Here is a 24083-nt window from a genome sequence, read left to right on the forward strand (position 1 = left end):
GATGCTTTAGAACTGTGGTGCTGGAGGACTCTAGAGAATCCTTTGGACAGCAAGGAGATCAAATCAGTCAATCCTAAAGGAAATCAACCCTGAATATTCGTTGGAAAGACTGATGCTAAAGCTGAAGCTCTAATAACTTTGGCCACCCGATGTGAAGAGTCAACTCATTGGAAAAGACCCTGATGCTGGGAAAGACTGAGGACAGGAGGAGAAAGGGGCAACAGAGGATGAGATGGTTGGATGGCATCATCGACTCAATGGAATGAGTCTGAACAAACTCCGGGAGAAAGTGAAAGACAGGGAAGCCTGGCGTGCTGCAGTTCATGGGTCCCAAAAAGCTGAATGCAACCGGACAACAACAACTGCCAGAGCATGGTTCTCCTACTGGCTCAGCCAAGGCTGACAGTGCTTCCCTGGCCCCATCATTTATTTCTGCTTTTACTCAGGCCCAGTTCATGTCTTGCTCCTCCCTTGAAGAAAGGCAAGGACCAGGGGAGGCAGGTGAGATGCTCAGGGAACTAAATTTAAGGAGATCCTCACTTCCAGGGGCCAGTCCTGCACTTGCACAACTCTGAGAATGAAGCCTCCTTAAATTTGCCAAATGCATTTGCCTCACCCTGTTCCCAGCCTTGTCCCAGTGTCTCTGTGTCCAGCCCAAAGGATACTTGTCAGTCCTCTGAAATTCCCATAGCCCTCTTTTGTGTGTCTTGACACTGGAGCGTGTCATGGGTGCCAGACATGATTCCTTGCATGAGTGCAAGGCAGGGATCACTTTTCCTCTGTCCTCATCCTGAAACCAATAGTGTGCAAGGCTTTCAAACCTCCAACCTTCAAGCTACTTCCCCCTCTGCATTCTTCTGCCCTCTTCCCCATCCGCTTAGGAACTCCAATTCATCTTAGAATTTATATTAAAATGATGGTTATCTTTGTGTGTAAATATTACATAGCCATCAAAAATGATATTTTCACATGGATGTAGGAAAATGCTTTCCAACTATGACTGAAAATCCAGAGGCTGTAAGAAGTTGATGAATTTTACTATATAAAAAATTTTAAATTATATGGCAAACACCATAAGTAAAATCAAAGATAAACAATAAACGGGGAGAAAATACTTGCTACATATATCGTAGATAAGATTTAATATCACTATTAGGTTTTTTAAAAAGCTGTTATGAATTGAAGCACAAAGGACCAGAATCCCAATAGAAAAGTGGGCAAAAGAACATACTACATACAAGAGGAACAGAAATATCCTTAACTATGTAAATGTTCAACTTCACACATAACAAGATACATGCAGATTAAAACTACACTAAGATACCATTTCATACTCATGACATTGGCAGAAGTTCCAAAACTTGACAGGACCTTCTTTAGTAAGGTTATGAGGAAACAGGTAGGAACGCAAATTGGCACAACCCCATGAAAGGGTACCTGGAAATATCTTACAAAACTCCATACACATTTACTCTTCAATTCAGTACTCCCATTCTAAGAAGTTTACCCTGAAGAGACACTTCCAACACACACACACAAGCTTTGCAGCATTATTTAGAATTATTTTGTGGTCATGCATAGGACAGTGGTTGGGTAAACTATGGCATGCACACACGGAGCACTATGCAGCTATAAAAAAGAACGAGGAAGACCTCTAGGAATGGTATGTAGTGTTTTCCAGGAGACTGAATACATAAAGCAAAGTGTTTAAAAAGCATATATAACACACTATTTCTCGTGTAAAAAAGAAGGGAAAATTTCAAAACACATAAAAACTGCTCATTTTTATAGAAAGCAATAGAAGTGTAAATATCAAACAATTAAGTTGACTTCCTACCAGGGGGAGATGGGGTAGAAGGAATACAGGAGACAGTGTTTTCCTAGTATACCGTTTTGTGTAGTTCTGACTTTTGAAAGTATGTTAGTACTCAACCTATTTTTAAAAATTGCATCAATAAGAATGGGAAGGGAAAATCCCTAAAATTGAATGAAAACTGAAAAAAATAAATAAAATCTAACAGCAGAGAAGGGTTGGAGTAAGGGAACAAGATTTGTTGACTGAAGCAGTATAGGTGAAACAATTCTGATGCTATTTTAGATTTAACACAGAATTAAGTGAGTGAGTGAATGTGTTGATGGTTTGGGGAACCTGAGTTTTCACTATGGAAGAAAAACATATAAATATGGAATAGATGATGTAGATGAAGATGAAGTCGCTCGGTCGTGTCCGACTCTTTGCAACCCCATGGACTGTAGCCTACCAGGCTCCTCCGTCCATGGGATTTTCCAAGCAAGAATACTGGAGTGGGTTGCCATTTCCTTCTCCAGGAGATCTTCCCGACCCAGGGATCGGGCCTGGGTCTCCCACATCGTAGGCAGACGCTTTACCATCCGTGCCACAAAGGAAGATGGAATGGGGTAAGACAAAAAGCATCCCTGTGGAAGAGGATTGGATTTGGAAGTACTGGTGTGGACTCAGAATGTCTCACACGTGAATATGTAAATGCACATGCATGTCTCTGTACATGTGTGTATACATGTATGATGAAAGTTATTTTATGTGTTTATGCATACTTATATTTTCTAGTTCTATCCCTTAAAAGGGCCAAGAAGCAAAGACATCAGTAGCCGTGAGCACACTCAGAGCCCAGATCTTGGTCTCTAATACCATTCTCCACTAAAAGGAAGCAAGGCTTCTTAGAGAAATGACTGATTCCAGGGCTAGCACCAGGCAGCTACAAGATGAGCCTGGAACCTCTTGTTATGCCAGAGAGCAAGAAAGTGCTCCATAACAGGACTGGTGACATATCATATCATGGGAGTCAACTTACAGGGGCTCCTCTACCGGTCAACTCTGGGGCAGCAGCTTAATCCCCAAAATAATTGAGTACAGTGAAAAATAATATTAATAAACTCTTGGAAAAACAGAAATTCACCAGACAAATAAATACATTTTATTGCTTACAATAGTAAATGTATACTGTTTGCACCACAAATAAATTCTACTGTTACAGTAGAAAGCCAAGGGCCAATTGGTAAACATGGAGGTAATGCTGAAGCTGGAAAAGCATCGATTTGCAGCAACCGTCATGTTAACCATGGGATCAGGCATGAGTCATCAATGGATACTACATCCATGAAGAGTAGGGACTTGCATAATTGCAGTCTTCCTATAGACTGCATGCTAGTTTAAGGGAGAAAAAACAATGATCCCCATATTGTGGAGAAATTGGCAATACCTTGACTGGCAGTTCAAAATTAACATTGCCAGTGGGGACCAGTGAGTGATTCCTGGTGTGATTGCCTGAGAAGAGCCCAAAGTATGCAGGCAGGTGTCTGCCAAGAATGTATAACCTGAGTCTAATGACAAGGAAACATCAAACAAACCCACAATGAGGAACATTTTATGGAAAGTAGGGGAGCATTGGTATTCTAAACGGCAACCCACTCCAGTACTCTTGCCTGGAAAATCCCATGGATGGAGGAGCCTGGTAGGCTACAGTCTATGGGGTCGCAAAGAGTCGGACACGACTGAGCGACTTCACCTCACCTCACCTCACACATCTCAAAGTCCTAAAAGACAAAGAAAGGCTGCAAAAATGTTCCAGGTTAAAGGAGGCCAAAGAGACATAACAAAGCAACATCCAACCCTAGACAGGATCCTCAGTGGACAAGGATGTGCCGTAAAGAGCATCATGAGCTTAACTGATGAAATCAAGACACACCAGGTAGACTGGTAATCAGACAAAAGTATGCATTCATGTTACATGCATTGATCAGCCATACTATGATTATGCTAGACAATACGCCTATACTTAGAAAACACAAACCGAAGTATTTAGGGGTAACACCCTCAAGTGGTTCAGACCAAATGTGTGTGTGTGTGTGTGTGTGTGTGTGAGAGAGAGAGATACAAGTGATACAGTGGATACTGTGAGAGAGCAAAGATTATAAAGGGAATAGGGTAAGTTTCTAACAACAGGTGGGTCTAGAATACAAAGATGTAAGGGTCTTTTTATTTTTTGCAGTTTCTCTTTAATTTGAAATTATTTCCTAATAAAACAATTTTAATTGGAAGTTCCAACACTTGAATGATGTTCCCTTCTCTGCAGGTGCAGACCCTCCTCTGCCAGAAGACCCCGGGCAGGCAGCCAGACCAGGGGGCAGCTCAGAAATCAAGCATCTGGGCTCAGTGTGGCCTTGAGCGAGAGCCTCACATCTCCGTCTGTGCTCCCACCTCATGGGCTGTTGGACAAGTGAAACACTGATGGCCAGGCTTTGCTCTCAGATTATGCTGGCCGGCCGTGGGAAGGGCAGGATCACTCTGAGCTCTGTGGGGAGCAGAGCTGAGAGCTGCCTGTGGCTCCAACAGCCATGGTGCGGGGAACGGAGGCTCTCGCAGGATCGTGACCCCAGACAGGCACTGTCCCAGGCTAGGCTTTGGTGGGCTGAGCCTCTGTGTCCTTTGCTCTGGCCCTGACCCCCACTTTTCCTCAGCTGGCGTCTCCTTCAGGGCCCACTCCTGGTGGCTCTCTTGCCAGAGCTCCTTCCAGTGAGGCATCAGACGGGGCATTTCAGTGTGGATTCAGCATGGCCCCAGCGCCCCTCTCCAGGGGAACCGCAGTGACAATGTGTTTGGTGAAAAGAATGGTGGTCCCTGAAGAAGAAGCTGAGGACTTCCCGGGAGGCCCTGAAATCGACCCCAAGACTCTAGACCCTGACAAGGATGCTGGGCAGCCCTCCCTACCCCAGGATGTCGTGAGGGCAGAGGCGCTGTGCTGCTGTCCCGAGTTGCCCCTCTGGGCTCACTCTGCCCCTGGCACTTGGCTCTGCCCAGAGGCTGTGCCCCAACAGCCTGCAGCCAGTGGAGGCCCCAGAGGAGCCTGCAGGGAGGGAGAGAGGGAGGTTGGGTGTTTAATGCCTTGTCTCTCTGTCTTCAGGGACCCCTCAGGTCACAACCCGGCGAGGTGGTCCCCTCCACAGCACCCTGACTGCCTCTGCTCTCAGCACCCTTGCGTCCCCGGCCCCTTCAATCGCAGTGTCAACAGCCCCGGGGCACTGTACTGGGGCCTGAGGGGTCCCCTACATCCTGCACAGGCCTTCGGACTCAAGTGCCTTCAAATCACTCACTTTGAGTCCGACTCCTGCTTTCCACCAGCCCCTGCCTCCAGCAGACACCTGTGGAGGCAGGCCAGGCAGCCCCCCTGCCACCGCCCCACCCAGAGACTGTGGTACATGTCTGCCCTCCAGGCCCGTGCACCCGGCTCAGTGAGGGGACCCACCGCGAAGCCATTCATGCCGCGGAACAAAAAGCGAGGGCTGCCGCCCGAGCCCTCTTCTGAGGCTCAGGGCCTCCTGTTCCAACTCTATTTCATCTTTTCATAAGTTACTGTTAACTGAGGCGCATGACAAGAAGGGAATTAAAAGAGAGAAAAGTTGGTGGAGGAATGCCTTTTCTTTTTGGTTAAACCTTTTGTTATCCATTCTTTCGGAGCCTGATTCAACCAGAGGAACGTGTGGCAGAACCCGTTCTTCAAAATTAGTTCCAAGAGACAGGCGGGCTCTTTATTATTCATTCTATTAAAATCAAAATATTAGCTAATGCCTCTCACGCCATCAGAGCAGGCCTGGCAACTCCTCTGATGCATTGTCCTGCTTGAAAGTGAGGAAGGCCTTTCATGCCAAGGCCTCTGTCAAGCCCCTCTGGTCCCCAGCTCACACCAATGACAAAACCTGACGTGCCGGGTCTGAGACACTTGTGGGCCAGGACGAAGGTCCAGGGCCAGACGGGCAAGGCTGCCTCTTCCTCGGCCCCACCCAGCACTAGAGGGGTCTCCCCGCCCCTGCCCCTGATCCCCCGCTCTATGCCTCCTTGGAGCCCAGGGTGGCCTCAGCAGAGGGGGAAACGCCTCTCCTGGTTGCAGAGTTGTGGTTTCCCAGATCCAGAACGGGAACTGATTTTTGTTATGGGAGGGAGGAAAGTGATGATTCAGGGACCCCGAGGCTCAGAGCTCAGAACTGCTTTGCAAGCTTCCTTGGATTCCCCACTGCAACCTTCATCTCTGGAAGAAGGACCACAATGCCAAGGAATTCCTTTAATCTCACAGGAACACACAAGTCTGGATTTCAGCACTCCGAGCTCTATAGTCACTGAGGTTGATACCTCTGGTGGTGGTGGTGGTGGTGGTGGTGGTGGTATTTTTAATCGGGCCCTGAGGAAGACAGTGAGGTTCTTAGTTCAGTGGAGGCACATTATCCTTGAGAACCATGTGTGGAACTAAAGCCCCCAGCTGATAAGAGTTAGCTCAGCAGGGTCTGTGCCTGTTGACCTGGGTTGTAACATGGATGAGTATAGTTTCCTTGGGGGTCCTCCTAGCTGACTGGGGAGTGAGGGAGGCTACACAGACCCAGTGAGGGGCTGCCAAGGGACAGAGAAGGCAGAAATTCCTGAAGGCTGAGTGAACCAAAGAAGGCTTCCTGGAGGAGCTGGGCTTTGACAGATGGTTAAGGACTGGAAAGAAGAGAGGAGAGGAAAGCACAAGGAGAACTGTGAGTGAAAAGCTCATGGGTGGGGGTGGGAGTGAGATGAGGTGGGAAATGATCAGAGATAAGGCTGGAAGGATCTTGACTGCAAACAAAAGTATGAATTCTTTCTTTCTTCCTTTTGTTTCCTTGAGCCATCCTAAATTCACTATTAATCTCCCAAGACCTATCTTGTTGATAAATGTTGATTTCCCTTGCACACCTGTTCATTTTCTGATGGAAATGTATTATAAAATCACTCCATTCAGCTGGTGATTACCATGGTAATCAGGAACGCTCACCGGCAGGCCAGCACTCCTCTTGAAAATAAGATTCTGAAGATACAGGCTTTCATTTCACTTATGATGTGCCTGGGGAGAGAGGAAGTGAAGCAGGAGTGAGGTGGGGCGTAGGGGGATGGTCCCCTCCTCTGGGGAAGTCTTGGCAGACAGCACGGCCCCCAGGGCCTGGGAGGGCTCTGCAGGAAGATGAGGGGAATGGACCAGACTGGGAACAAGCCAATGGCGAAGGTCCCCCATAGCTGGTGTTCTACTGTGTGCTTGCTGCTGGGGACAGCTTGGCTGGATCCCAAGCCAGAAGAGGATGTGAGCTACTGGGTGCCCAAGATCAGGAACCATGGCTAGAATTCCACTGTGTCCCACTTCTGCCACAAGAACCACCTCTATGCCTCCTGGGATATCATGAAGATGTCATCATCAGCACTGTTATTATTATTTCTCCCTATCACAAGATTCTAGTTGTTTAAGGTTTGGTAAAAGCCCCAATACAGGTTTGAACTGTATTATTTAATCCGATTTTAAGTTTTCAAGAGCTCCAACCAGACTGCTTGGCTTTAAATCCCTGTTCCGTCACTGACTGACTGTGTGGCCCTGGGCAAGTTATTGAACCTCTCTGCTTCTCCTCACCTGTAAAAGGCAGTCTCTAATGTATAAGAGTATTGGGAGGGTTAAGTGAGTTAATACATGAAAAATGTTAGAATACATCTGTCACAGAATAAGCCCTCAAAAATGCCGGGGAGATAGCAGAGCTGCACCTCTCAGTGGATGGGGACCAGGGACACTGAGAGCAGGTAGTGCCCTGGACTTCGCACACACATCGCCTTGCCTTCTTCTCCTGACACCTACACGTAACCCTGTTGGAGCGGTAGGCAGCCCAGATCCCCGAAGCCCCAGCTGCACGGCGACAAGTGGTGGGTCTGGGCTGGAACCCAGACACCCTGCCTCCTTTTCCACAGCTCTTCCATTTTGCTTCCTAAAGACGTTGGTTTGCTGACCTCTGCTTGTTCACCCCAAACTAAGATCCAGTCACCCCCTTACTCTGATTGCAGTCCTGGGACTCTCAGGTCAGTGAACATAGGATTCTAGAGCAGTCATATCCCCAAAGTCTACATCCTAAGTCATCTACAGCTTTCAGTCGCTCCTACCATTGCCCATATGCGTTAGTGAAAGTGAAAGTGTTAGTCGCTCAGTCATGTCTGACTCTTTGCGACCCCCGTGGACTGTAGCCTGCCAAGCCCACCAGGCTTCTCCATCCATGGGATTTTCCAGGCAAGAATACTGGAGTGGGTTGCCATTTCCTTCTCCAGGGCGTCTTCCCAACCCAGGGATTGAACCCAAGTCTCCTGCATTGCAGGCAGACTCTTTATCATCTGAGCTACCAGGGAAGCTATATGTGTTAGATATTACCTATTGAAACACCACCACCATAATCATAGCAGCAGTTGCATTTATTGCTTTCCCAGTTCTAGGCACCACAGTACCTTCTCTGTTACTATAATAATAATTGTCATTAATGGAATTACTTTACACCAGACATCACGTAACCCACATCAGTCCAGGAGCTGTGGCCCCTGCCTCACAGAACACCACCCCCCATCCCCAGCAGTTGCTGACAGGCCATTATTCTGGGTTGTGCTAACTCTGTGCAGTGATAAGGAAACTCCACCAATTTGATGCTTTATCTGGTTTCAGGTTGAGGAAAGATATTATTTCAATCAAGATAACGGTTCTATTTCTTGGACGGAAATGAGATTTTTTTTTTTTCCATTGCCTTGAGGGGGTGTCACCAAAACCTGTCTTGGGGCTTGAACAGGTCAGATACAAGTTAGTGGATTTTCTTGTGATCCAAGAGAGAGTGTAAACATGACAAAGAGCAAGAAAGAGGAAAACATACATGCCAGGCCTGTGAGATCACAAAGTAAGTTCCATGTGGACATTTATAGGCATAGAGCCTGTGGAACAAAAATTCAGAAGGTAAGTGTGCAGTGAGCCTGATAGCCTGCATTTCACACAAGGTAAGTGGCCTCTAAGGAAATAAGGATAATAAAGTCACAGAGACCAGACTCAGCTATGAGAGCAACTTAAAAGTCTTCTAAACCTGCCTGTCACAGAGGATAGACTTCCTTTGTGACTTTGCTGACAGATGACCCAGCTGCTCTTTCAACACCTCCTCCAGCAGGGAGCTCACCAACAATGGAGCCTATGCCATCACTGACCCGCTCCTATGTTGAGGAAAGTATCTCCAGATTACATATTAATCGTAAAGTCAATTCATAAAAGGAAACCACAGTGAGAACTCACAAGGTGCTGACACTGCAGTAGACCTAAACAGACTTTGGAAACAATACACATTTCAGTAAGTCATCAAGTGATATGCAAATAACATTAGGTGACACATGCAGCGATTTGAATGAGTGAGTTTCGTGAACGTTTATATTATTTAAAATATTTGGGAATTTCAAGGGCTGTAACACAGCATCTCAAGCTCTTTATAGGTGATTTGCTTTAATGAGGAAATAACAATTTTCAATTCTTATATCAATTGTTTATATAGTAACTCTAAGGAGTTTGGAAATATTTATAAAGGCTTTATGTCTTCTGAACATCTCACTGAGAACTGACTTGATGAAATGCTCTCTCTCCAAATAAAAGGTACACCTCAGCTCAACCGATTCTGGAACAGACCCAGTTCTGCTGATTCTTAAGGATCAAGTGGGTGGTGTCTTACTATAACTGCAATCGGACTGACCAAAACTTTGAAATCTAAACTGCACCACTGTTAGTGTGTATAGACTGTCATCGGAGAGTAACCCCAAATCTAGATAATATTGGTTGTCAGCAGAGGAAGAGCCAGGCTGCTTGGGACAGAGGTGGGAAGGAGATTTTTCACAGCATACTTTTTGATACTTTTGCATTTAGGGCCATGGAACTGTATTACCTATTAAGAATAAAATTATAGTTTAAAAAAGCACATAGTTATTTCAGTGAAGACAGACTTTGACACCATTGATTTCTATTTTAATACTGATACTCTTAAAATGCAATGAAAATTACTGCCAGGTCAGGTGAAAATTACATTTGGCTATCTTCACAGCACTGATGCTCATGGCAGGGTAGTAAATGTGACCAATGCCCCACTCAAACCCATTTTTTCCCGCTGGGCACCCAATCAAAAAGAGACTTGCTCTGACATACCTTTGCTTAACTCCTCCTTCCTGACCCTGCTTCCCTCCCTCCCTTACAAGCTTTCCCTAACGCTCTCTTTTGCTACATCACATGTGCCTGAATCCTTGTCTCAGGCTCTGCTTCTAGAGAACCCAACCTAAGTCAGTCAGATGCTGCCTTCCTGTATCTTTCCAGAGGCTGGCCCCTGGTGGTAGACACACACGTGAGCCTTCCTCTTTGAGGGAAGAACCATAACCAGTTTCCTGCCCAGTCAAAATCACCAGTCTGATACCATACATTCCATGAAAGGCAGCACAGCAAAACAGTGACCATTCGGAACAGAGTTCCCACAGCCCGACCTGGTGAGACTGCACAGCTCTCTTCTTTCCCAGGACGAACGGGCAGGAGGCAGGACCCAGAAGGCCTGCTCCGTAATCAGACGTGCAGCAGTGCGCAGTGGAAAGTCAGCATGAACACAGGCTCTACCTGCTCAGCAATCTCAATGAAATACTGAAGCTCCTGGAGCCTCGATTTCCTCATCTGCAAAACGGCACTACCTGACAGCCTTTGTGGGGCTCAGATGAGGCAGGACTGTCCAGTGTGCTGTGAACGGGCAACGCCACATAAATCCTGGTTGTTCTTGACATTCAGAACAAGCAAGGATCCTCTGCTTGCTTGGAACAAATCATTAAATTAACCTTTGTTACATAAATATACCCCAGCTGCTCCTCACCCTGGGCATAGTACCTGGAGCTCCCTGCATGAGAAGCAACTCCAGGGAAAAGCAAGTGGACACGGGGAACACTGTCCTGGTGAAAGTCCACCCAAAGCTTAGGGTGGGTCCCCATCACAGTCTCATGACCCCCAGCTGCAGTTGTCTGAAGAAGGTGGAATCTCTCTCTCACTGAGATGCAAGGAGTATCCCCCATGTGAATTTCCTGTAATCTACCCAGTGTCTGTGTTGATCTTGAATACAACTTCCAACTTGTTGAAAAACCCATATATTCTTTTCCACGTAATGAGTCATAAACTGGCAGAAACCTAATTTTACTTACATAGATCAGGGATACTTGCTATCCTGATTCTTTGCAAACCATTCATGAAGGCATGTCAAGCCCTATACTATCTGGTCCTGCCCAGTGTCACCAGCATTTCCTCCCCTCCCCATTAGACCCATGTCTACGACATCCTCCACGTAGGCCATTGGGTGTTCCCATCCTGGGGCCTCATCCTTGTTCCTTTCTCCCCGGAACAGCCTTCCTCCTCCATCAGCCCAGCTCAGCTCTCCCTTTACCCAGGACACCTTCCCTAACCACTCCCATCACCAGCATTTCTGCTTGGGCCACACGGGCCAGAGCAGGATGCGTACCCTTTCATAAAGTTCTTTCATGGTTTCATGGGCAGATGTCTTCTCTTCCCACATTGGACTGACCGTTCCTCCAAAACAGAGCCTGAACCTGCAGCCTCTCTTGTATTTCTCAGGGCCACCAGATAGTACCAGGCATCTGGCGAATTAACAATACTCCCAGATTGAGTAATGGACTGCGTCATATGATTGCTCTCAGTTTAACACACTGCTAAAGGGCCTGTATGAGAATTTACTGTTCTAAATAAGATCACCCTAGCAGCAAACTTGGAATTGTGCAAACTGTTCGTGGCCCCAGGGCAAAAAATTAAAATAAAAAAAAAAACACGTCATCCTCATACCAAAGGAGTCCGGCTTTCCTCACACACCAATCGACCCCAAGGGAGCTGCTCTCTATCATGAGCCAGTGGGCACCCTCCACTCAGAGGGCAGAGCCAAGGCTCAGACCATGAGCCTTCATAGCCTTCCATCCCTGGGTCCAGTCCCACCCAGACAGAGGCACCTTCCAGAAGAACCAAAAGCCTGACTTCATCCAGGTCACGTTCCCTTCCCCAAACTGGGAAACCCACCCACTTCCCAGGAACACTGTCAAACCACAGACCGAAGAAAGCAAAATTCAGACTCACAAGCGACCACGTCTTCTTAAATTTCAGGCCAGCAGTTTCTGTGCAAACCTGCTCATTTCCTGCAAAGAGAAGAAAGGGATGGAGAAGCATATTAGCATCTGCTCTGGGTATCCTTCAGCAGTTTCCTGGCCGACCTCTGGCTTCTGCACCTTCTCTGCGTTCTCACTCCCAGCAGTACTCTCCCCTCCCAGGAACACCGCGTGCTAGTTGGGTGGGCGCCCCTGGCAAGATCCCCCCTCCTCCGGCCGTGGGTTCGGCCCACGTCGCCTCCCTCCCCCTCCCCGGCGCCATGCCAGTCTCAGATTGACCACTGCCTCCAATTCCCTGAAGGCGCTGGGCTTCTTCCCACTCGGAGTGAGGCCTCCTCTTCTGTAGCATGGGGTTGCCTAGCAACCCTGTGCGCCAGCTCGGAAGGCCCTCCTAAATTGGACCTCACAGCACAGGGCATCTCCTTGTACAGCTGCCTGAATCTTAACAATCTGGTTCTGAATAATAACACAATGGTAATTGCATGCATGGGCCCCAAACTACATTTAAATAATGTTCAAGAGCTGACACAAACCAACAAAGGCCAGAAAATGCATTTCGGAGGTTGACTGTAGGGCCAGGCAGGACGTTCGGTGCGGGAGGGAGTTGACACCAAAGACTTGAGTTAATGACAACGCCAACCTGAACTGTGCATCCTCCTGCCTCTCTGCCTGAGCATGTCATCACTTTAATGCGCTTTAGGTGAGTTTGGGATCTGTAGAGGCAATTAATGGCCAGCGGGAGTGATGCCTCAAGACAGGATGTCTTTTAGTTCTTCGGCAATGATCGGAGAGATTTTTGGAGAAGGTGGGGAGGACATAGGACCAGAAGGGAGCATTGTGCCTGTGTGATTTCCCGTGGCTTTTACAATCGTGGCTAAATACATTTGAGAAGGTAGGAGAAAGAACTTACCAAGCAAGAGTGCAGAGCATCTGCTACCTCAGTGAGGGACAAATTCAACATGACTGATGCATTTCAGGATAAGAAGTGAAGGCAAAGAGGCCTTGACACTGGCTAGCACGCAGACGGAAGCCGCTTAGTGTGGTGTGGGGAAGGGCCGTGTGCACGCAGAGTCCAGCCTGCAATCTGTGTCCCTGGCAGAGCTCAATGAAGAGCTCTGCTCAAGGCAGAAGAGTCTTCACGCGTGGGAAACTGCAAGCTGACAATCTGTTCCTTATGGAGTGATAGCAGTGAGGGTCAGCTGATCCCCCCTGATGATTTGAAAACCCGAAGCACTTGTTTTTAAAAGCTCAAAATCATCCTGCAAGGGACTTAAACAGATAGCCGCACACCCACGTTCATAGCAGCATCACTCACAATAGGCAGGAGACGGGAGAAACCCAAGAGTCCATTGGACGAATGGGTGAACAAAATGCAGTTCACATGTATGACAGAATGTTACTCAGACTTAATAAGGAAGGGAATTCTGATATATCCTTCAACATGGATGAACTAGAGGACGTTATGGTAAATGAAAATAAGACAAGGACAAATGTGTATGATTCTACTCATATGGGTATCCGGGCTTCCCTGGTGGCTCAGATGGTAAAGAATCTGCCTGCAATGTGGGAGACCTGGGTTCGACCCCTGAGTTGGGAAGATCCCCTAAAGAAGGGAACAGCTACCCACTCTAGTATCCTTGCCTGGAGAATTCCATGGACAGAGGAGCCTGGCAGGCTACAGTCCATGGGGTCGCAAAGAGTCAGACACGACTGAGCTGACTTTCACACTTCAATCACAGGGCAGTCAAATTCATAGAGACAGAAAGTAGAATACAGAGGTTACCAGGAGTTGGGGAGAGAGGGGAATGGTGAGTTAGTGTTTAATTTGGGGAAGATGAAGATGAAACCATACATTCTAGAGATGTATGGTAGCAATAATTGCACAACAATGCGAATAAACAATGCCACTAACCTATACACTTAAAGACGGTTAATATGGTAAATGTTATGTATGCTGCTGCTGCTAAGTCACTTCAGTCGTGTCCGACTCTGTGAGACCCCATAGACAGCAGCCCACCAGGCTCCGCCGTCCCTGGGATTCTCCAGGCAAGAACACTGGAGTGGGTTGTCATTTCCTTCTCCAGTGCATGAAAGTGAAAAGTGAAAGGGAAGTTTCTCAGTCATGTCTGACTCTTCTCGACCCCATGGACTGCAGCCCACCAGACTCCTCTGTCCATGGGATTTTCCAGGCAAGAGTACTGGAGTGGGGTGCCATTGCCTTCCCCGAATGTTATGCATATTTTACCACAATTAAAAAAAAAATCCTCCTGTGGTAACACAGCTTTTCTCACTCAAGGACAAACTGGGCTGTGTCACTCTGGGCTTGCAAACATGGTGTTCATGCAGCATCATCATGGATGCAGGTGTCTAAGCATAACAAACAGGATCTCCTTGTGCCTACCTCATGGAGTCCGAACCCCATCACCGCCCAGAGTGGGGACCCCTTCCACCCAGCCGGGCCCATCCCCCACACCCGGGACTGGCTTCCTCCCCCAGGCACATGGGCTCCTTCTCGCCCATGCTGCCTGCCCAGAAAGCCGTTTCCTGTGGCCTCCACCAAACCAAATCCGACCCTTTCTAGTGGATCTACGTTCTGCAAACGTCACAAAGCCACCCTCGAGCATTTGTTTGGGAATGATTCTATATTCATGTCTGAAGGGTTTGTCTCTCCCCTAAATTCTCTGGAAGGACCTTTGGACCGGGATCATCACTAACATTTTTTTGTCTGCCACAGGCTCTGAGCACACCGCGTGCTGTTCCCTCAAAGCTCTGGGAGGGAAAACGGGCTGTGCCTCCTTTCACAGGGAATCCAGGCACAGCTCCCTGCCTGGGGTGCAGAGCATATCTGCTGGCTGCAGAACCCTCGAGCTAGAAACTCCAGGCAGGCGAGTGGGTCCCTCCAGCCATTTTGAGGTGTAACTCAATGTGTGCAATAAACAATTGAACATTTACAGATTTTATTAATTTGGAAAGGTCATTAGAGCTAACAGCTTCTGTGAGTGAGAGTGAATAAATAGCATGGATACTTTTTTTTTTTCTGTATCCAGATTTTTTTTTTCTTGGAACGTGCTTTAAGCCTCAAAAAATAATGTTACGAGGGAAAAAAAAGGGAGAAAACATCCAGGCTTAGGACTTCCCTGGCAGTCCAGTGGTTAAGACTTTGCCTTCCAATGCAGGGGTGTGGGTTCAACAGTGGCCAGAAAACCAAACAGAAAACAGAAACAGTACTGTAACAAATTCAATTCAATAAAGACCTAAAAAAAATCCAGGCTTGTGAGATAAGAAGAGTCTGATGAGAGCTCCCGACAAGCCTCGTTCCCTTTCTGAGCCTTGGTCTTCTTTGCTACTTAAGGAAGTGATCACGAAGGTCCCTTCCCACAATTATGGTCTGCAGTGAGAATGTGAAGCTATCAACTTTCCAAGCTAATAGTTACCCATCCCTCACCCCATCCATCCTCCCAAATGTTGGGCACGCTTTCACCTCTGGAGAAATAAGGTTCAAGTTCATGGCCCCTCAGCCAGCAAAAGGTCCTTAATGATTTCAAGTGCCTTCCTGGACCCTGACCTGGGGGATCTCAAACCCAACAATCTGGCTGCCTTGCTCTCATTAAGGAACACTCCATACTAATGACTTGTTTCCTTGTATCTCCAGGAAGGGCTGGAAATGGGCCAAAGGACATCATCACCCAGGCTCCGTCTCCTCAGCCCTTGGCTCCATGACCAGTCGGCGCTGTCTGTCAAGGGCAGACCTCTGCAGGGAGTGCACGCCTGGCTCTCCCCGAGGAGACTCGGAACCAGAGGTCAAGGTGCCGAGGGGTCTGGCTCCAGCCTGCTGTCATGTGTAGAAACAGTTGGCCCTTGACCAGGCTGTGCAGTCTAACCTCCCTCCCTTTCTTCACTCTCATCCCCTCTTCTCTCCTCCCCAAGCATACAGACACTGAAGGTGGGAGGCTCATACATGTCTGCAAATCTGTGGCCACAAACATCTAGGCCCTCTTCTCTGATTGCTCCTGGCTTTCAGTAGCAATAGGAAGACTAAATGTGACTCAGAACTATGAGACTAACAGCCTAACGCTTGGACCAACATTAGAGACCAGGGTTCGATCCCTGGTTCGGGAACATTCCTTGGAGAAGGGAATGGCAATTCACTCCAATTCTTTGCTGGGAAATCTCATAGAGAGGAGCCTGGTGGGCTACCATCCACAGGGTCGTAATGAGTTGCACATGACTGAGTGACAAACTCCAATATTAATTAATATTAGCTAACACTTGTGTGATGCTTTATAATTTAAAGAAGTGTTTTCCCACGTACCTGTCTGGCAGGTGGGATAGAGTTAACCGTTTACTGAGCAATGGCAGTATTCCAGGGTCTTTGCTACCTGTGGGGATGCACACAAGAGAAGGTGTGGTCCCTGCTTGCAAACTCCCTCCAGGACACTATACAGTCAGGAAGAGGGAAGCACAGAGAAGCCGAGTGACCTTCTCAGAAGAATCCAGCTCACAAGCATCCTTGCTCAAACCAAGCCCTAGAACTCAGAGCCTTTTCCAGGTGTTCCCTCAAGGTCTGCGAGTTTCAGTATGAAATCTCACCTGCATGATGTCAACCAGAAGGGACCAGACAGAGCACTGCATGCTTTGGGGACTGTGAAAGTCTAGGCCCAGAAGGAAACAGTGCCTGTGGGTCAGGCCATATTTGGGCCTGGACACCTGAGAGGAGGAGGCCCCAGACTGGAGACAGGTCAGAGCCTGCTGTAGGCGTGACGTTGGCCCCTTGTGACCTTTCTGCTCATGGATAAACACCATTGTTCTCGATAGCACCTTTGTAGAGATGCTGCCTTGAGAGCTGACGCAAATTCATGAAATCTTTTTCCTTCTTTCTTTTTTTAAATCAGCACTAACCTTTCTCTTCTAAGAACTGCCACAGCACTTACAATCAACATGTGACAGAAAATTGGGTGTTGTTCTTCTCAGGGTCTCTAATGGCTTTTTGAAAAGCATCAAATGTCCATGCTAGAGCAACCCTATAAATCCCTCACTTTACAACCAGGATACCTGAGTCCAGAGAAGGCAAATGCCTCACCCCAGGTCACACCAAGGACAAGACCAGAAGCAGAACATGGGTCCCAGACTCCCAGTCTGGGGCCTGCACACACCTAGTGGGTGGTGGGAGGGTTCCCGTGCGTCCTGTGTACCCTGCGCCCCATAGCAGCCTCAGCAAGCACGCAGGGCTGGGAGGAGCCTGTCTGACGCTGGATGCCAGCAGGTAGACTACAGTCTCCTCCCACCACGAACACTATCCCCACCGCCACAACCCCCTCCAGGAATGACTTTGAAGCGACTGACTCTACCTCACGGGGAGGGATACAGGCTGTGAGAGGTGCCCTCAGGGGACAGGGAGGTCATTAGTCTCTGCTGCAGGGCCTTGCAGCTCCCAGGAGGCCATAATGCTCTGGGGTTTAGAGCCAGACTGACCCTGCCATTGACCAGCTATGTGACCTTGGACAAGTGACTTAACCTCTCTCTGCTTTAGATTTTCACCAGCAAAATGGGCAGAATAATGGCACTGACCTCCTACCTCCTGGGGCTGAAACAGAGATGAAACGAGCTAGTGGGACACACTTGGCACCAGGTGCGGCATCTGTGTTCTCTGGTGAGGACGGTGAGACCAGCTTTTCCCTGGGAGATCAGCCCCATGGGGGAATGCAGACTGTGTGCTCTCTGCTAAGTGCTAGCTCCTAGCTCGAGCCCAGCACATGGATGAGTGCTGACTGCGCTCCCATGGGAAGTGCTACTGGGCTGGTGAGAAGACGCCTGGGGTGATGAGCTGTCGCTAGCGTGGGTCAGCTGAAGTCTATGGTGACAGAGAGGCAGGGGCTTCTCTTCCCAGGATCCTTTGGAGGCTGTGTTATGTTGGTTATAGTTTGCTTTTTCTGCTAATATTAAAATTAACCACGCTGAGGTCATAAAATGGCACAGACAGTCCATCTCCTGTTTGTCTAGTCCTTACAGAACCAGACATGCTCTGTCCATAGGATCCGGCAAGCACATACTTAAGTATTCACCCGAGGGAGCTGAAAACTTAGGTCCACACAAAAACCTGCACACAGACGTTTATGGCAGCTTTATTCATAATTGCCAAAAGTGGAGGCCATCAAGATGTCCTTTAGTGGGCGAATGGAGAAATAAACTGTGGTACATCCATGCAATGGAATATTACTCAGTGCTAAAAAGAAATGCGTTATCAAGTCATAAAGACATCAAGGAGTCTTACATGTATATTACTAAGTGAAAGAAGCCAATCTGAACGGGCTACATACTATATGATTCCAACTATATGACCTTCTGGAAAAGGCAAAACTATGGAGATAAGAAAAAGATCAGTGGTTGCCAGAGGGCAGAGAGTCCAGATGAACAGGTGAATCACAGGGGGTTTTCAGGGAAGCGAAACCATTCTGTGTGACCTTGTAACGGTAGACACACGGGTTTATACATTTGTCAAAACCCGTAAAACTGTACAACACAAAAAGTGAACTCTAGTGTAAACTATGGACTTTAGTAAATAATGATATACCAATAGATTGACAGATGCACAGTATTGTATATAAAATAGACAAACAACAAGGAATTACTATATAGCAAGGGAACTATATTCAGTATCTTTTAATAAACTATAATGGAAAATAATAAAAAATATACATACATATATACATACATGTATGTATAACTGAATCACTTTGCTGCATACCTGAAGCAAACACAATATACTTCAATAAACTAATAAATATAATAATGTATCAGTATTGGTTCACCAATTATCACAAATGTACCACATTAATGCAAGATATTAATAGTAGGGGAAACTTGGAGGGAGGGGAAGAAAGAGGGTATGTAGGAACTTTGTACTTTCTGCTCAGTTTTTCTATAAACCTAAAACTGTTCTAAAAAAATAGTCTATTAGTTAAAAAAACAACCAACCCAAAAACACAATACTCAGGGCCAATTAGTACCCACCTCCATCACTGGGCCCCACTGGGCCACCAGGTGCCACGCTGGGGTCTTGGAGGAAGCTCCAGAGACCAACACGGTCCTTTCAACCGGAAGTACAACCACGCCTGTCCGAAGTGCTAGAGACTGTTTGGGAAAGCCAAGGGGGCAGGCCAGCAGGACCCCCTGCCCCGCCCAGCTGGTGAGGCAAACAGAGGCGCGGACCCCAGCAACCGGGACAATTCTGCCCGCCAGGCAGTGACTGAGCCTTAACTCACTCTTCCTGAGCACATGCTCTGTGCCAGGCTCACCACCACTGCCTTCCAGAAGGGAGTCAAACAGAGACCCAGCCTATGCCCACAGCCAGACTCCACCCAACCTTTACTGTTCCTCCACCCACAACAGCCGATACAGTAGGTGCTCAATAAACATTCCTTGAATTCAACAGTGATTACTTGCATGCCTCTTTATTTCCCCACGAAAGGAAAGAATCTGATGGTAAGCCTCCCTTTCCTCCAGCAAACTCCTGAGTATTTGCTGAACAGAATAAACAGCAGCACCCCCCACACCTTAGGGGAGACCTTGCGTTTGGTCCAGAGGCCACTTTCCCAACCCTGGGAGCACATTCAGAGGGGCTTCCCCCAGACACCCTTGCACATGCGATGTTGCTTGGCGTTGAGAGCCCACTCAACAAAGGGACATTGCCCTGCTTTTCCCTGGAAGTGCTGCAAAGTGTGTGTATGTGTGTGTGTGTGTGTGTGGTCATTGCCAAGCAGCCTGCAGGGCAGTAGCATGGCCCTTGGCTCCGGGGTTCAACATGTGGGCATCTCGGGGAAACCCATGAGCTGAGGTCCAGCCCGCAGGGCACCAGTCCAGGTTGGTCTGCTCTAATTGAGAGAGAGAGAGGTGGGGGGATGGGGACGGGAAAGTATGCGTGTGTCACTGGAGAACAGTGTCTTCCAAGGCAACCAAATCCTCTCAGTCATTGCTTTGGTGGGTGATGGCTCCCTTGGAAGTCTGAACTTCTGCGACCTTGGCCTAGAACCTTAAAACAGCCTGAGGAGGAGAAAGGGCTGAACCCAGAGAGCTGAAGCCAAAGCTGGGGCCTGGGGCCTGGGATAGGGAAGCAAGAGAGCCTGTCCAAGGAACAGAGGTCCAATCTCTCTGGTCAGGCTGCCCAGCCCCAGTCCGACTGCTCAATCACACACGTCTTCTTTTTTGTCTGGCCTCAGGCAAGTGTTCCTGGGCTTGGGCAAATCTGAGCCAGCGCTGCCAGCAGATCCTTGCCTGAGGAACAGGGAAAGGTTATCCAGGCCCCTACCCCCAGGGGTCCCTGCCCACACTGCCAGGGTAAGAAGGAGGAGGGCGCCCACTGAGGGGGTCCTTCCCAATGCTCTCTGGCTGGTGAGGCAGGATGGTGAAAGCTCAGTGGAACCTGAGTGGATGCAGGGGAATGATAAGAGAATATTCGACGCTGTAATAGTGAACAATGGTTTAAATCTGGGGAAAAATGTTTTCTTTCCATAACATAAGGAAGAAAGCATGACAAAGCCTTCACGTCTGCAGGGCTCCTGAAGAAGGCATCTCAGCGCAGCAGAATTCCCACAGGGGCTGAGGGGCGGAAGGGAGTCTCCTGGGTTTAATAAGAAGGTTCTATGTGCCTGCCTTCATTGGCTGATGGGGTCTGGGGCCGCGTGGGCTGCCCACTCTGCCTGTCGGCCTGGTTCTGCTGCCTAGTGGGGCTGGGACTTCGAGGCTGGTGTGGGCACGCGTGTGGGGAGGGGAACCGGAGGGCCCTGGGAGCAAGGCTGCCTCGTCAGCCCCCGCGGGGACGGACATCAGGCTGGCAAAGGCGGCGTTCGGGGCTCCACGCGGCGGAACCGGGAAGCGGACGTGCTCTGTCTTCGTGACCACGGGCTTCCCGTTGGGGGCTTTTCCCGCCTGTGTGGGTCTTGCCCTTGTCCTGGTGCCCTGCACCCTATCACTCATGCTCCCCCCTGTATCTAAACCTACTTTCCAGAAGTTCTATCTCACCTGGTGTCCACTGTGATAGGAGTAACTAATACTAGGCTTTCTCTGGTGGTTCGGGCGGTAAAGAATCCGCCTGCAATGCAGGACGCCTGAGTTGGATCCCTGGCTTGGGAAGAACCCCTGGAGAAGGGAATGGCAACCCACTGCAGTATTCTTGCCTGGAGAATTCCACGGACAGAGGAGCCTGGTGGGCTACAGCCCATGGGGTCGCAAAGAATCAGACACAACTGAGCAACTAGCACGCTTTCTCTTAGAGAAAAAGATGCTTTCAGCCCCCTTTCAGATGGAAGAAAAAAACTGATTCCCCCGGGAAAGGATTTACTTGACTTTTTATTTTCAAACTCCACTGTTTACTCTGCACCCCAATGATGCGAAAGACAGACCTGCAGCTGACACCGTACCTGCAGGCACGGTGGCCAGCAGGGTCCAGGCAGTGCGGGTGGTGCAGCGGGTGTCTGGACAGGGGCTGGGCGACGCCCACAGCAGAAGGAGCACCTGGAGAAGGCGCCTCCGGAGCTGTCTCCTGCGGCCCCTGCTCCCCCGGGACCGCATCACTTCCCCGGCATGGACACGCCGTTTTATTAGCCAAACAAGGGCACTTTGAGAATGAAAGGGGACGCTGTTAATAGTCACCGGGGGACAGTAGGCATAAAGCGGCTGTCCCAGGCCAACCATGACGTGTCCCTCCAGCATGTCAACCAACCTCTGGGGCCTGGGAAAGCTCAGTCAGAACTCTTCCCTGGAACTCCCACCGCCCGACTTAGAAAAAGATGTCTCCTCAACCACCCAGCTTCCCCTCCCACGAGGCGTCAGAAGCGATCCCGACAGAGGCCCCCGGGCGTACCAGGGCCGCCGGAAGCACTACTTGCATCTGTGTGGAGTATGAGAACCGTCCTGGCCACCCGCCCACCTGGAAGGCCCACCCTCCGATTTCCCCGCAGGTCCCCTCAGCTCTCACCCCCTGTAAGAAGTCTGACGGGACACCACACGTCCCTCGGGATTTTGTGCATCACCGTCCCAGCTCCTCAGGCACGTGGGCATCTTCCCCACCTGCTCACGCGCTCTGAGGGGAGGCGCCATCATATGTCATTCATCTCCGGCCCCGCCCATCCTGCCTCCTCCCTGCCCCCACCCCAGTGCCTTGCTTACAGGAAGTCTCTGATTTAAAGGTTTTTGCAGGAACTGAGTCAAACGGAACTACAACTTTCCCTTGAGAACTGGGGACCCAGGGACGGAACCCAGTGTCCTACAGCCCGTCGGAAGTCCGTGGTTCTCCCACATCAACTTTTCAGGACAAATATTCCTGAATCTCTATGTCCATTGTGGGGGCTTTAGTGCTGAAATTTGTGCAGTCCTGCAGGGTGGTGACTGTGCAGGAGTGTCTGAAATAAAATCCAGAAAGGGTCTCAAGAAGAACTCCAATTTTATAGCTCAGGAGAGGTGTTGGGTTGAACCTGGGTGAGAACCTCTCCTCGGCACCTAAAATCACCCCGCATCTTGGAAAGATGAGAAAGCAGTCAAGACTAAGTGCAGGAGGGTGGTACATGCAGTAAGCTCAGCGGGTAATCAAGGAGGGCTTCCTGGAGGCAGCAGACAGTAAGCAGAAGCTGAAGGAAGGGGAAGATATGAAGAGTCAGGGCAAAGGGCAGTCTAGAAAGAGAGACTCTTAGCAAACAGGCATAGGTAGGAGTGGTCAAGCATAACCAAGGCAGTGAGTGAGCAGATGTGGCTGGAGAAGGAGGTGTGTGTGGAGAGGCCAGAGTTGCAGCCATGAGGGCAGATAAAGAACCCAAATGGCAGCTGCCTCTGAGCTTGAGTCTCACATATGGAGTCACCCTGCTCCCTGTTCTCTCAGGGTGGGGTGTGGGGTGCGTAGTTTGGGGAGAGTGCAGTGTAGGCTGGACCTACTGCTCAGGCCGCTGGGTGACAGCTGGGGGGCAGCAGAGGGGCTGATCCAGGTTGAAGCCATCCTCAGTTTTTTTGTTTTTTTTTTCCTGCTTCTCTTTGGCTTCTCCCAATTCTGCCAGTTTTGGGAAACCCGGCCAACTAAGCATCTGCGGCTGATAAGTGTGATCTCGCCCTGCATACCAGCCTCTGAGTCAGAAGAGTGGGAGTGAGTGTCCAGGAGATGAAGCCCACCACAAATAAGCTATGCAGGAAGCCCTCTTAGCTGAGATGATTAGCCAGTGAGCTGAAACATTTTAGCATCTTACATGTTCGTATATTCACTCACTGAACTTTGGATATAAAGCCAAGATGTTTCTTTACCTTCTCATCTCCTGGATGTAATTGTTCTGACTGTCTTTCTGGCATAAACCACACTTATTTCTAAGTATGGTTTTCTTAAATGGAATGAGAAGCTAAATACACTTGCAAAATAATCTGAATGCAAAAGTCTCCCTCAATTTCGTGAATATTTCCCCAACCTTTCCTAGTTGTTTCATCCACATCTAACTCAACAGCATTTTTTTATTAAATAAAATGAACTGGTTTTTTTTTTTTTTTTGAGTCTTTCCAAATTTTCAACCAATTGTTTCCTTGAAACAATTTTTTTTTGCAATGAGATTTAATTGGTTTGTATAATACTTAATTAAATTGCATAATTACAATAGCAAGTTCCACTGGCATAAACAGGTTTGGGAAGTAAGCCAGCTGCCTCTAGGAAAGCATTCAGCTCAGCTGGTGGGAGCAGACACGGTGGACATTTTGGACAGCCGCCTTCCTGCCCCAAGTGTTGGACAGCCGCCTTCCTGCCCCAAGTGTTCCTCCAGCTGTGGACATCAGTCAGAGGGATGGAGTGAGCTGATGAGTTTGGCAAGCTGGCTAACCAAGTCGTAGAGAGTGTCTAGTGCTCCCCTTATCAGGACTCAGGTTAAGGTTAGCGCTCTGGGGACTAAGGACCTGGTGCTGTCCCCCAGCCCCCACGGCATCTTAGTCCTCACCTGGTTCTCTTTCTCCCACCTCCACACCTGTGCTGAGTGGGCCCCCCGCCTCCAGATACTTCTCCCCTCTTCCCCTCCCACACCCCAAATCTCCTCCCGCTGCAGCTGTCCAGGAAGGA

At 48.8% G+C, this 24083-nt stretch overlaps 2 protein-coding genes across 2 annotated transcripts in view; both read right to left on the reverse strand.

Annotated features, from left to right (window-relative positions):
* The window catches only part of ZBTB7C (zinc finger and BTB domain containing 7C), a 153032-nt gene extending 146208 nt beyond the window's left edge, over positions 1–6824 (reverse strand). The window contains exon 1 of the mRNA XM_086373419.1: positions 6803–6824. The gene's annotated coding sequence lies outside the window, so the exon portion shown is untranslated. The remainder of the gene's footprint in view (positions 1–6802) is intronic.
* Positions 1–24083, reverse strand: part of LOC147346240 (uncharacterized) — a 244910-nt gene that overhangs the window by 6124 nt on the left and 214703 nt on the right. The window contains exon 6 of the mRNA XM_086372367.1: positions 11979–12037. Coding sequence (XP_086228493.1) covers positions 11979–12037 — 59 coding nt within the window. The remainder of the gene's footprint in view (positions 1–11978; positions 12038–24083) is intronic.

The sequence above is a fragment of the Bos grunniens genome, chromosome 24 (genome assembly GCF_055505025.1).
Source record: "Bos grunniens cultivar Pamir isolate PY7600 chromosome 24, Bosgru_T2T1.0, whole genome shotgun sequence".
In the NCBI taxonomy this organism is placed as follows: Eukaryota; Metazoa; Chordata; class Mammalia; order Artiodactyla; family Bovidae; genus Bos; species Bos grunniens.